The sequence below is a fragment of the Rattus norvegicus genome, chromosome 11, assembly GCF_021556685.1.
Source record: "Rattus norvegicus strain SHRSP/BbbUtx chromosome 11, alternate assembly SHRSP_T2T, whole genome shotgun sequence".
NCBI classification, from domain to species: Eukaryota; Metazoa; Chordata; class Mammalia; order Rodentia; family Muridae; genus Rattus; species Rattus norvegicus.
In genome coordinates, this window is record NC_141544.1 from 76533438 (window position 1) to 76547676 (window position 14239).

General features: G+C 45.8%; 1 protein-coding gene across 2 annotated transcripts in view; it reads right to left on the reverse strand.

Moving 5' to 3' along the window:
* Positions 1-14239, reverse strand: part of Gpr156 (G protein-coupled receptor 156) — a 92818-nt gene that overhangs the window by 60645 nt on the left and 17934 nt on the right. For both annotated transcript variants that reach the window (NM_153295.2, XM_087575581.1), the window contains 2 exons: positions 5316-5766; positions 4280-4416 (listed from right to left, as the gene is read on the reverse strand). In NM_153295.2, the coding sequence (NP_695207.2) occupies positions 4280-4416; positions 5316-5411 (233 nt within the window). In that variant the 5' untranslated portion in view covers positions 5412-5766. The remainder of the gene's footprint in view (positions 1-4279; positions 4417-5315; positions 5767-14239) is intronic.

Consider the following 14239-nt stretch of genomic DNA (forward strand, 5'->3'; position numbering starts at 1 on the left):
ACTGTTCTTCCAGAGGTCATGAGTTCAATTCCCAGCAACCACATGGTGGCTCACAACCATCTGTAAAGAGATCCGATGCCCTCTTCTGGTGTATCTGAAGACAGCTACAGTGTACTTATATATAATAAAATAAATCTTTAAAAAAAAAATGCTTGTTGTTTAAAATATAGTTGTTATGAACTTTGGTTATTAGTCTTTCTATAGACATAGAGTCATTTCTCTTAAGTAAAAACTCAGGAGTAAGTTGCTGGGAAAAGAATTTTGAAAGAAACCAGTGGGCAAGTTTTTCACAATAATTTTACCACAGTACACTCTTACCAGCAGCTTATGCCGACAACGGGAAGTATTTTATCAGATTTGTAAATGTTCCATAGCTTTTTTTAAAAAAAATACTCTCCAGATTCTCTTTGGAAGATAAGTTTTATTTCATTCTTAATATTTTATTGAAGTTGAATCTTTCAATATTTTCTTTGATAGATTGTACTTTTGCTATTTTATGTAAGGACTATTTTTCCAGGATCACAGAAATTTTCTATTGTTTCTGAGTAAACATTACAGCTTGGTATTTTAGATTTGAAATGGTACATGGTGTAGGTCAAAGGCATGTCTTTGATGTGGGTATCTAGCTTTTCCAGTGTCCTTTGTTGAAGAGAGTGAACTTTACCTTAAAATGCCTTTGCTCTTGGTCTTGTGTGGGCCACAAAAATGTGCGTTTACTTCTATGTGTTCTCTGTGTCAATGTATGTGTCTATATTTGCCAGTAAAACCTGACTTTATTACTGCATCTTTGTGGTAAGTCCTGAAATTGGGTGGGTCCTAGTGACTTTATACTTTTTGAAATCTGAGTTGGGAATTCTAGGCTCTTCAAGTGATCATATATCATATACATATATGTGTATATACACACATATATTATATACATATATTATCATATATTTGTATACATATATTATATAATATACATCTATGTATACACATATATATACATATATTATATTATATATATATATAATGGGGCATGTAACTATGATTGGGTTTGTTTTAAAAATCTATTCCTTTGGATTTGCTATATAATTAGATTATCTGAGAATAAAGACACCATAGGTTTTTATTTGGTTTTTAGAAGTAGGTCCCTTTGAAGACCCTATTGTTAAAGACATCATATACCTGAGTCATTGAACATGGAGAAATCTAACTGCTATTCAACTGGACTACCTTTACTGGCTACCTTTCAGTGTTGGAAGGTTCTGTTCATGCTACTGTGGGGAAAAGACAGTTATCAAGCTTACCTAACTCTGAACCCTGTGAGCTCCAGGATTAACCTTTCTGGCAAGACTTATTCACCTGTGCACAGCTGAGGGAATGCTATGGGAGTAACTAGTTTTTTTAAGTGGATTGAGGCCCAGTCCATGAAATGAACCTATCCCCAAGACTGTCAATGGGGCCCAGAACCTAAGGATAGCTAGGTCACAGGCCCCAGGGGGAAATCCACCACTATTATTCTGGGAAATCAACACAGCAGTAAAATGACTCCTACTGACTTATTGCTATATCCATGGATCAATACATCACTCAGCCTTCATCAGAGAAGCTTGCAGATGGCAATTAGTACAGAGTTTCGCAGCTGCTCAACCTACAGAAAAGGAGAGTGGAGAGCGCTCAGCTTTAAATGGATGTCTCATGTATCAAAGCCCTCTCCTCACGGGCCTATGAGGAAGAGGGGTCAGAAAGACTGTAAAAGCCAGGGATAGTAGATGACTTCAGGGAATGTTTCTTAGACATAACAGGGTATGCATACATGCATACACACACACACACACACACACACATACACACATACTTATGCATGAAGACACACATAGATACACACAGACAGACAGACAGACACATACACAAACAGACACACAGCCTCAGAACTGTTTGTTTATTTTTTTAAATAGTATACTGTAGCTGTCTTCAGACACACCAGAAGAGGGCGTCAGATCTCATTTACAGATGATTGTGAGCCACCACGTGGTTGCTGGGATTTGAACTCAGGACCTCTGGAAGAGCAGTCAGGGCTCTTAACCACGGAGCCATCCTTGTTTTTGAGAAAGGGTTTGTTTGTGCAACCCTGGCTGTCCTGGAATTCACTTTGTAGACTGTGGGACTGTGAGAGGTAACCTGGTCCCCGGGTGAACTAAGGCTAGAAGCCCCTGAGACCCTAAAGGGACAGTAGGAACTTTGCCTGCTCCTGGGCACCGGGCCTCTGTCATTAGCTTCAGTCTTCCACGGAAGAGCAATGCCCAAAGCCTTCCACATGAGGCTTTCCAGATGAGGAAAAGAGAGTGACCTGAGGTCATGTAGGCTCAAGACAGATCTCCAAGCTAATGAGGTACACAGAGGCCTGAAGCTTAGCCAATAAGCTTTCCTTCCCATTCATGCCTCCCTGCAAAAGGCATTTAATCCCAGGCCACCCTGAGAAGTGGGGTATGGTTTCACATCTATTTTCCACCACACCCATAAACGATTCAAAACCATAGACTGCCTCTTTTCATCGAGATCCTCAGTGGGGAGCCATAGAGAAGGCCTTTGCCTATAGCTGCCTTGTAATCTCCAGCAGAAGGCCTCTCTGCACTCCCAGCCACGACTGCCACCAAGTCCAAACTTGCTGCCTGCCATCAAGCCAAGGACTCTATGTGGGACCGGCTGGACTTCCCTCCCCCGCCCCCTCCCCGTAGATCCAGCCTGCGGGCCCAGATTCCATTCTCAGCTCTTCCACAACTTCCAGCAGCGCCTGGGTGTCCAAGAGCCCGAGAACCCCACTGCTTCAGGCCTGAGGACCCCTGTGCCAGCTCCAGCTGCCCCATGCCTCAGACTGTGCTCTCTCGACCCTGAACAACAGCATCAAGTAAGCACAGTCAAACTTTCCACATCCCACCTCACTGAGCAGCCATGCCCTGTGGTGGAGCAAATGCAGAACCCAAAACCCTACAGTAGACCAGGGCTGGCCTGGAACTCAGTGATTCGACCTCCTCCGTCTTCTGAGTGCCACCAAGCCTAGCTGAATCCTTTGATTGTAATGTTGCTTCTTTGAACAAATTTCACTGTCTACTACAGCACTTTTTAAAATGGGCTATTTTATCTTTCCTTTCATAAGCTACTTTACCGTATGATGTATTTTGATCCACAGTGTTTCTTATCATCTTGTTCCTTATAAATATTCTGACTTAATAAATTTCATATATACAGGAGTTATGTTTTTCTAGAAAACCATGACTGACAGAGTAAGTCCCAGGTATTCACACAGCTACAAGCTGGAGACATCAGATCCTCTACACATGGACCTCACTGTCGACGACACAGCAGTCTAGAGCAATCAAGTGAAGAACAAGGCCCACCCTGGAGGGTATCATTCATACCCTAACAACTAAGGGAGCACACTCCCTGGCAGTCTCAAGTTAAGGCTTCCTTTCCTTCTGTGGGAAGGGAGGTTTAAACTTTACTCTCTGGTGTGTGTGTGCGGAGGTGGGGGGGGGGGAGTCAGAGGACAACTTGTAACAGTTAGTTCTTTCTTTCTACCACGTGTCAGGGTGTCAGGGATCAAAATCAGGTCCTCGAGCTTGGCAGAAAGCTCCTTTACCCACTGAACCACCTCACTAGCTGGGAAGGGAGAGACTGTCTCAATTCCTCTATAGACAAGGATGATCTTGAACTCCTAATCTTCCCGCTTCCCCTCCTGAGCTCTGGGATTACAGACGAGCATCACCATCTGGTTATATGTGATGCTGCGGACTGAACCCAGGGCTTGGTGGATGTTAGGCAGGCACTTTTCCAACTGAGAAGCCTCTCCAGCCCAAAGTTTCTTTTGTTTCAGCAGACAAAACTTGCCCCTGAGTGCTTTCAACCACTGGTTTACTGGGAGCAAATTACAAAGGAGACAAGGATATCTTTGTATAATTTGCTGACAGGGTGCTTGTTTACATTATAGAAGTCGTGTAGGTCTCTACCCTACACACATGCTCTTTATGGTTCATTTCTTGGCAGCGCTCACCACTTGGATTTAAGCATCCTTCCTTCCAAGACCACCAAACACACTCAGTGTGCCCATTATGCGACAATCTGTTCTAAGCGTTAGAGGCCCAGTGGGGAGCATGACAGACAAGGTCCCTATGGTCACAGGCTTTGCATTGGGGGACCCTGGCTAGGCTAGCTGCTCTTGGTGCCAAGATGATGTCAGCGTTCTGGGTTTCACAGCTCTGGTTACAGGGGATGAGACTCTAGGCAGGAGGCTGCTTACCTGTTCTTCCTGCAGCGGATTGTGAAAGCCAGAAAGAAAAGCACCAGAAGTAGCCCACAGCTGAGAAAGGTCCAAATAACACCCAGGAGGGCAGGAGACAGTGGGGAGATGTCCGCACTACCATGCTGGGAGTCGGTCTGGAGGTAGACAAAAAAGAGAAGTGGTTAAGAATGAAGGATCACACCTTTACTCTAAGCACTCACACTCATGTGGCAGAGGCAGGTGGATCGCTGAGATCCAGACCAGCCTGGTCTCCAGAGTGAGTTTCAGGACAGCCAGGGCTACACAGGGGAACAAAACCAAAACCAAATAAAAGAATAAAGGCTCTACAGACAGCACCAAAGCAGGGCAATGTTTGTCCTACGTGGGCAGTTCCTCCTCCTCCCTCTTCCTCCTCCTCCTCTTCTTCCTCCTCTTCCTCCTTTTCCTCCTTCTTTTCCTCCTCCTCCTTTTCCTCCTCCTTTTCCTCCTCCTCTTCCTCCCCCCTCTTCCTCCTTTTCTTCCTCCTCCTCTTCCTCCTCCTCTTTCTCTTCCTCCTCTTCCTCTTCCTCCTCCTTCTCATCCTCCCCCTTTTCCTCCTTCTCCTCCTCCTCTTCTTCCTCCTCCTCTTCCTCCTCCTCCTCTCCCTCCTCCTCTTTCTCCTCTTCCTCCTCTTCCTCCTCCTCTTTCTCCTCTTTCTCCTCTTCCTCCTCCTCTTTCTCCTCTTTCTCCTCTTCCTCCTCCTCTTTCTCCCCCTCTTCCTCCCCCTCTTCCTCCTTTTTCTCCTCCTCCTCTTCCTCCTCCTCTTTCTCTTCCTCCTCTTCTTCCTCCTCTTTCTCCTCCTCCCCCTCTTCCTCCTCCTCTTCTTCCTCCTCTTCCTTCTCCTCCTCTTCCTCTTCCTCATCCTTCTCCTCCTCTTCCTCCTTCTCCACCACAACCGCCACCAACACCACTACCATCAAATCCACCACCACCACCACCACCACCACCACCACCACCACCACCACCACCATGCCTGCCACTGTATACATGTTTTGCACCATGGCTGCTCACTTACAATGGTTGTCTTGCAAAGATCATGAAGGGGTCTCCGATCCAGCTCTTGGCCAGGAAAACTGTCACAGAATTCAGAGCAGTTGATTTCTGGCTCCATGTCACCACATGCCCCTCTCTGGGCATCTACTCAGTCTTAGCTACTCCCGGTCAAGGATGGGACCATTCACTGAAGCTCAGAAACAACTCCAGTCTTTCTGCCAGAGGCTTCATCTCAGAGCCGCCCCCAGATTCCAAATCCTCCGGGGTTTAAAAAGAAAATGGATCCAAGTAGAAGTGAAGGGTTGTCTCATCAGTCTCCCTTGTCAGACGTACTTGAAGACCAGATGGTCTTCAGCTGGGCCCTCGCTGCCAGGGAGTACCACATGATCAAGAGTGGGTATCTCAGGTCACAGGATAGATCCTGGTTCACCACCAGAGGGCAGTCAGCGCTCCAAGTGCTCCCACACTGGGCCCTGGAGGGAAGCAATTGGACCGGCTAACAAACAGGCACGCACAGGCTTAAAATAGTTTTACTATCTTAATTTATACAGGGTTATATTCAATCATGTGTAGGTATAAGCTTTTAAATGTCACAATAGTTTAAAACAGAAAATGTCTTAACGCATACATTTAAAACCCATTGCACTAGATACTTTAGGAACAGATAAAGTACATCTCATAATTTCTAGGTAAACATCTCTGCGTTTTCTTAAATCTTCTAATGGCCAAGCTCTTTCAAAACCTTACTTTAGATTCCTAAGGCACATCATCCCCTTTTCCCAAAGGGGGAATCTCCAAAATTCACGTCCTAAGATCTCTCCACACAGTTCCTCGCTTAAGCTCTGTTTGACCCTAGGGGTTCTGTGATCAAGAGCCCATATTGTCTCTTGTCTCTCAGAATGAGGAAGAACCTTCCATGTCCAGACAGCCAGGTTTCCCAAAACGTGTACTGGTTTTTATCTAATTATTTATTTTTAAAATTTAATTGATTTTTTTCTTACTTATTCACTTTGTCTCCTGGTCACTCCCTCCCACAATCCTTCCCCCACCCCATCCTCTTCTCCTCTGACCAGGTGGGACCCCTTGGTATTCCCCCACCCTGACACTTCAAGTCTCTTTGAGTCTAGGTGCTTTCTGTACCATTGAGGCCAAACAAGACAGCCCAGCTAGAAGAACATATCCCACATACAGCTTTCGGACAGCCTCCGTTCCAGTAGTTTGGAACCCATATGAAGACCAAGTGGGCATTTGTAACATATATGTAGGAAGGCCTAGGTCCAGCCTGGGTATATTCTTTGGTTGGTGGTTCAGTCTCTGAGAGCCCCAGGGGTCCAGGTTAGTTGACTGTTGGTCTTCCAGTGGAGTTCCTATCCTCCCCTGGACCCATGTACTGGTTTTTAAATTGTCAGAGTCATGGAGCTTCGATGGGCTAGTCGGATTCAAGGGAGAGGGGCTGGGTAACTGACTGAGGAGATGTTATTCCTGTCAGAAAATATTCATAATATAAATACTGTGATCCGAAGAGAAGCCAAGGCAGACACCTGTAGTCTCGGTGCTTGGAAGGCTGAGCTGGATAGGCAGGAGTTGACCAGCCTGGCTACCAAGCAAGATGTGAGGAAGAGAGGGAGGGGAGAAAAGAGAGAAGTGGGTGGGGCCCGTGATCCATGGGTCTCAGACTGGACACGCCTGAGTCTTATCCCTACTTTTTAAAACCAATTCATCCTTTAATAGAAAAACAAAACAGATTTGGGGTTCATCGAGGGAATGTAAGGGGTTGCCATTTCTGCTTTGTGTTTTTTAAAAGCACCCAGAATAGTGTGTGTGTGTGTGTGTGTGTGTGTGTGTGTGTGTGTGTGTGTGTGTCTGTGTGTGTGTGGACAAATAGTAATTGCTACTAATCAGTAGTCACTGAACACTAAACCCACGGTTAAAACAGAGCAATTGTGACAGGTGCCGAGTGTCGTCTGGAGTCTGTACTTAGCCTGAACAATGTAGCGCCAGGTGTGGCCCAGTCACTGGCCTCTACCGTGTTCCTGAATTATTTACCAGCTTCATGACAGAGCAATCACAAGAAAATTAGAGTCCGCTGCCTCCCATCAAGCGTTTGAATTCTTGTGCTGCCTGGACAGATGACTGAATATAAAGTTAGGAAGCAAACAAGGCATGGCTCTCCGTATCCCGACTCCGTTGGAATTCCAATGGGAAGGGCTCTTTCTTTCTCTCTTCCTCTCTTTTCTTTCCAGCCACCCCCTACCTTACTACTGAGTATGCTAGCAGTGAGCCATCTCACAGACCACAGAGCAGACTACGTTATGATAGTCTGGAAGGACGCGTGTTTTCATAGTGTCTTCCCCAGCATATTGGTAAACCGAAGACCTAATTTTTGGCTTGATAACTCTTTGTCGTCTGGACCATCCTTTGAAGGGAGGATGTTTGGCAGCGGGCCTGGCACTCTCCAACCAGTTCCATCAGCTACAATCATTGCCAACTGTGCCCGGCGTGTGCCAAATCGAGACTCCCTGGCATAGCGAGAAATTTGGTTCCTTTAAAAAACAGAGAAATGCTATGGGAATATGTTTTTTGTTTTAATCCCAGGTGTGGGAATATGGGGCTGCTTTGGACTGTCTACAGCAGCTGACTATGATGTGTCTCATGCTCTGACAGGGGCGTTATGTTGCCAGCTAAGGGTAGTTTACATTTGGCATTCTGGGGTCTCTTCAGAGGGCGTACAAATGTCAGAGGCTGGAACCATGGCTGCTGCTGCTCCTCTTCCTCCTGTGGCTGGTTGGTTGATGACAAAGGTCAAACTTGCCCCAAGGACTCCCTTAATCTCCAGGAAGTAGTCTAGCAAGATCAACACCCCCTTTCCCCTCTAACCTGCTTGCTTTCCTCCTACCTAGTGTTGGAAGGTTGAGAAGGGTTCGAGGAAGAAGAACTAATCACTTAGCCAAAAGTCTGGTTACACCCTGGTAAAGACACAGGCTACCTCATGTACTCAAAGGGACCCAGAGAAGCACAGCTTTGGAAGCTAAGTTAAGAAACCCTCTGGTCCATGAATATCCAGTGTGGGAACCTATAGACTATGATATTGGGTTTCCACATGGGGCAGGTATACAGTCCCAAAGATGGCACTCGGTCACAGAAATTCACAAGTGCCAGTGTCACGGTGTTGACACACTCCTGGGCTCAAGTTCTGCAAGGGTGAAGGGCTCAGCCATTGAGAACTGCTGCAGGCCTCGGTGTTGACTGACTGGGGCAGGGGCAGTCAGAGAGGGTAATGGAGAGGCATCAGATCATCTGATAGAGTTAGAACCAAGGCTCAAGGAGTAAAGTCTGCCAAGTCTTTCATAAAGCAAACCCACTCCCACATCCCCACCCATAGACCCCCCCACCTGGGGATGCTATGCTAATGTTACACACAGGAGCAGACCCAACACCATGTGCTTACAATGTATTTAACAGACACTACAGAATTATTTTCCAATTGTTTTATGGGGCTTTTCAATAGTCTTACAGTCTATTTATTAACCTGTTTTAGTTTTTATTATAAATAATCCTATTATTTTCTGGTGGTTACATGACCACCATCTATTAGCAAGTTAAATAACTTGCAATTCATAGAACTTCTGCTACTGCCCGGGAAGAATTCACTACTATGAGAATTGCTTTACTCCTGTGAACGACTTAAAAACCAGACAAAACATATGAAGCAAATTTTTTTTTCAGACATTGGGCAATAGATCATAGGAGACATTCTGCCTGAAGGCAGATTCTGGGGTGGGGCACAAAGAGAAAGAATCAAACCAAACAGAAACTAGATATCTTGCTGAGGTGGGGGGAGGGAGGGAGTTTAGGGGTGTTGGGATGGTGTAATTTTTCTTCTTTTCTTTTTTTTTTTTTCGGAGCTGGGGACTGAACCCAGGGCCTTGCGCTTGCTAGGCAAGCGCTCTACCACTGAGCTAAATCCCAACCCCTGGGATGGTGTAATTTGTACGACAGTGTAATGGAGAAGAGAAGGTGCCGAGGAAGAAAGAGAGAGGGTTTGGGGAATCTGAAGGAAGACCCAGTCTTTCTGAGCTCAGATCTTTGCATGGGTGCAAGAACTCTCTACTTAGAGCTGAAGAAGGAGCTGCTGGCAGGCAGCAGCCAGGCAATCCCTAGAGCTGCAAGCACACAGTGTTCCAGCAGCCAGAGTAGAGAGACTCACGCTGTGCAGAACGCTGAAAGCATCTTCAGGAAAGGCACACTTTAATAGTTGAACTGAATTAACCATAGTTGTAAGGGTCCTCAGGCTGGCCCTAACAATGCTTCCGAAAACACAAAACCCATGAAGGATGGGAACAATTCACAACGAATTCATCTCTTTCAACAACACAACCCAACTCTTCTGGAGCAACACAGCAGGGTCTAACAGTCAACCACATAAAACTAGAGATGTCTATCATCCAGGAGCTGGAGACATGGCTCGGCTGGTAAAATGCTTGCTGCACAAACATAGGACCTGGGTTCAATCCCCAGCATCCACGTTTGTTTGTTTTAAAGCCAAACACGGCAATGTACACTTATTTATTTACATAATTATTTTATGTGCATTTTTTCGTGTTTGGCCTGCATGTATGTCTGTGTGACGGATCCACTAGAACTTGAGTTACAGACAGTTGTGGGCTGTTATACGGGTGCTGGGAATTGAGCCCCGGTCCTCTGGAAGAGCAGCTAAGGCTCTTAGCCACTGACCCACATGTCCAGCCCCCAGCAATGAACTCTTACAATCCCAGCACTGGGGAAGTGGACAGGAAGATCCAGCCAGTGCAGTGGGATTTGTAGGCTTAGGGTTAAGGAGAGACTCTGTCTCAAAGAGTAAAGTGAAAGAAAATTGAAGGAGACATGCTAGTCAAGCTCTGGCCTCTTCGTGTGCATGTATACACATTTATACATACGTGCCCCACATGAACACGTGTGTACAAATACACACACAAACACATGCAACATCCAATAAACATGCCAAGTATTTAACGATAAAAATAAATATGGCCCGAGGATATAAAAGTAATAAATATGCCTCACGAATATAAAAGTGTAAAATACAGTTTGATGGAAACAGATAACAGGAATGACACAGACGGCCCGAAGAGACCTTAAAGCAACCGCTATACACAGACAGGTTTTTCATCAGAACACCTGAGACGGCTCGGGAAACGATACAAAGAAGAGCTGAACAGAACCCCTCAGATAAAAATAGAATATCTGAAATAAAATATCCTAGGTTAGACACTGTAGAAGGAAATGCTGGCTAACTTAAGGACTTAGCAAGAGAAAATACACACAATGAAGCATGGCAGGGAAATGGTGAGCATCGCGATGTCTGGACATGGGTGACTGCTGTTCCAAGGGGAGAGGGTGGGGACAGTTTGAAAGAAAGAGCCCAGAAGCTATGAGAACTAGGCACTGTAAGCAATGGGCAGTTTCTGGATGAGGGAGAGACAGTTTTTTTTTTTATAAGGTGTGATCCCTGGTAGATGGTCCTGTGCCCAGGTATATATAAGCAGCTGAAATTTGACTCGCTGGGATAGATCTATCTGTCTGTCTGTCTGTCTGTCTGTCTGTTTATCTATCTATCTATCTATCTATCTATCTATCTATCTATCTATCTATCTTTCTATTCATCTATCTATCTCTATCCTTTTATCTATTTATCATCCATTTATTTATCTCTGTGTGTGCCTGCGTGTGTGTGCGCGTGCATGCGTGTGTGTGTGTGTGTGTGTGTGTGTGTGCAAGCATATGTGTATACAGAGGACATAAAGTTGGGAGTTAGGGTGGATCTGGTAGGAGTGGGAGGAAGGAAGAATTGTGAACGTAACCAAAATGCTTTGAATGCATATATGAAATTCTGAACAATTAATAAAAACATATTTTAGAAAAGAAATGCCAAGCTAGGCAGTGGTGGCTCTCCCTTTAATCCCAGCACTCAGGAAGCAGAGGCAGGTGGATCTCTATGAGTTCAAGGCAGGCCTGGTCTACAGAGTGAGTGAGGACAGCCAAGGCTACACGGAGGAACCTTTTCTTGAAAAACAAGAAGTGCCAGAGGGAAGTCTTTGTGCCAAAGTAAAATGGTACCCGATCGAAATGTGGAATCCAAAGAGATGGACAAGGTAAATTCAACTGTGTGGCTATTTCTTCCAGATTAAAACATGGAGGGGGAGGGAGACGTATAGGCTCATGAAACTCACAAGAAACCCAGAGTCAGGAGGCTTAAGAAACTTACAAGACTCACTGGAGAGAAAAGACTCTGAAGGCCTGTACCTAAGGTTCTATGTGCACAGTCATTTGATTAACTGCAGGCTGGGCAAGCAGCCCAGCAGCAGCGTTCACGAGTTGTCACCCAGGGTGAGGTGGGTTTTGCTTCAGCTCCCCAAGTTACCATGAGCCTAAGGGTGGCCCTTTACTCATGCTCTGTAAGTAATTGATAGGCTCCTTGGTTCCCACACTGGACTTGGATGGAAATATTAACTTGCACAGTCCATGCCTACCCTTTCTGGGGTAAATAGAAATAGTCTCCCCAGAAAAAAGTACCACAGTAACGGGAAAAGGTTATTTTTAAAGATATGCCTACAAGCACATATGTTAGGAAATGTGCGAGTGTTGAATTGTCCTTTACATTCAAACCACATATATTTTCTATTTCTCAAACAGTCACGTTGGATCTCATTCTCCCTTTCAGTTGAGTATGGTCCTGCCTTACTAATAATACAGTGGGATCATGACAGGCCTGGGAACTCAGTTCAGAGGGAAGGAAAGTAGTGGTCTAGTATGTCCTGGGCTGTAGGTTTCAGTGTCAGCACCACCCACTAAAGCATAACAAACAAACTTGGATGTTCTCACAGATCTCCATGACAGCGAACTCTCTCCCCCTGTCCCATTTTCTTTCTCCTTTCTCTGTCTGTCTCCTCCATCTCTGTCTCTCTGTGTCTCTCCCTTCCCCTCTCCCTCCCCGACACCCCTCAAGAGGCCTTGCTTCCAGAATGCATACAATTTTTTTGAGTTGTAACATGGCAGTCTCTGTCGGAGACATCTGGAAGACAGCGGTGACTAAAAGAAAGACCTCTTCCACCACAGAGCGTCAGTAGGGAAGTTGAACAACGACCAACAGGGGCAAGACACAAGTGAGACGTTATCTTCAAAACTATGGAGGACGATGGAGGAAAAGGCAGAGCAGGGAAAGAGCATTTGAGACGATCAGAAGGGTTATGGGGAGATCTCAAATGAGGTGGGTCGTATTTTCCTCATGAGCCTATGTCTGAGCCTAAAAAACAAAATCCAAGTCCAATCCTGCCAGGAAAACTATATTATAGCTTTCCACAATAAAAGCTTCTCTGTTGTCACGTGGAACAAGAATGGCACCGGTGAGGACAGAGTCACTGGGACTGGGTAGTGTGAGTCAACAGCAGAACACTCCCTAGTGGGCCTGGAGCCCCGCATTCCATCTCCAGCAAACGCGCACACGCACGCACACACGCACGCATGCACGGTGGCGCACACACATGCACGCACGGTCACGCACACGCACGCACGCACGGTGGCGCACACACACGCACGCACGCACGGTCACGCACACGCACGCACGCACGCACACTTGCGCACACACACATTCCACTTGACTGTAAAAAGATCAAGAACTGCTTCTTCCTAAAGTCTGCGGGAACTCTACACCCCACATTCCTGGTTCCTAAACAGTCATCCCAGGTCCTGCGGACAGAGGTTATGTGGGAATCAGAGGGGAGGGTAGTTTAACAGCAAAACGATTCCGCGGTGGGTGGGACAGGGGAGGGGCATGACTTAGCCGCTGTGGATCGTGGAGGATGCGCGCAAAGGGATGCGATCCATGACCGCATTCGTGAACTTGACCCCTACTCTTTGATCTCCGTGTTTCCAAACCTCTGTCCCTCTGTCCTGGCTGTCTGCCGAGGCTCTCCCTATAGGCTCCAGAACGTTTTTGCTGGATACCTCAGGACGCCCACTCTGTCTTTTAGTTTCACATTCACAGTAACTTTTTCCTGGACTGAACTTTACCCTTTTACTACACTGCTTAAAATGTTCAGGCTGCTTGGTAGACAGACTTACAGGGTAGCAGACTGAATGGATTGGATTCCCAAAAGTTCCAGTAAAAGTGTTTATAAACAATAGGAGTCTTGTTTTGTGTGTGTGTGTGTGTGTGTGTGTGTGTGTGTGTGTGGTCTGTTTACTTTCGTTTTGTGTATTTTACTTTATTTTATGAGTGTTTTGCCTGGATATATGTATGTTCAACACATGCATGCAGTGCCCAGAGAGACTAGAAGAGAGCATCCGATGCCCACAAGATGATTGTGAGCATTGATGTGAGTGCTGGGAACTGAACTCTGGTCCTCTGCAAGAGCATTGGGTGTTTTCGACATCTGAGTCAGCTTCCCCTCTCCTGCTGGGCTAATAAGTGACACTGTAGAAGGCAGCCTGGTCTGAATTTAAGCCCCAGCTTCATACGACTCTGATGGTGCTCACTTGGGCCAGGACTTTTCCAACTCTTAGCTGCCAGCTCAGTGACATAGGACTCTGTGCTCCAAGGGATTGTTGGTGTTAAATAATATCACATATAGTGCATGTGCAAAAGTCTTCAATAAATGTCGACCTCTCATTTCCACAGTCTAGAAGCGTCATCTATACAGAGCTTGAGGGAAGACATAACCAAGGTTATCTACCCATCCATATTGTTTCTCTAAACTTTCCTAATAGAACCCAGGTTCTGGATCGTTCACATTTCTTCTATCACGAAGAGTAATGATCTTTTCCTGCTGTATTTAAAACCAGCTTTTATAAGAATAATGGATTGCAGACCCCGGGAGCAGAGATGGCATTGTTTAATTCAATGAGCATTGATTAACATTATCTGCTAGTCGCTGTGCTAAGAAGTAA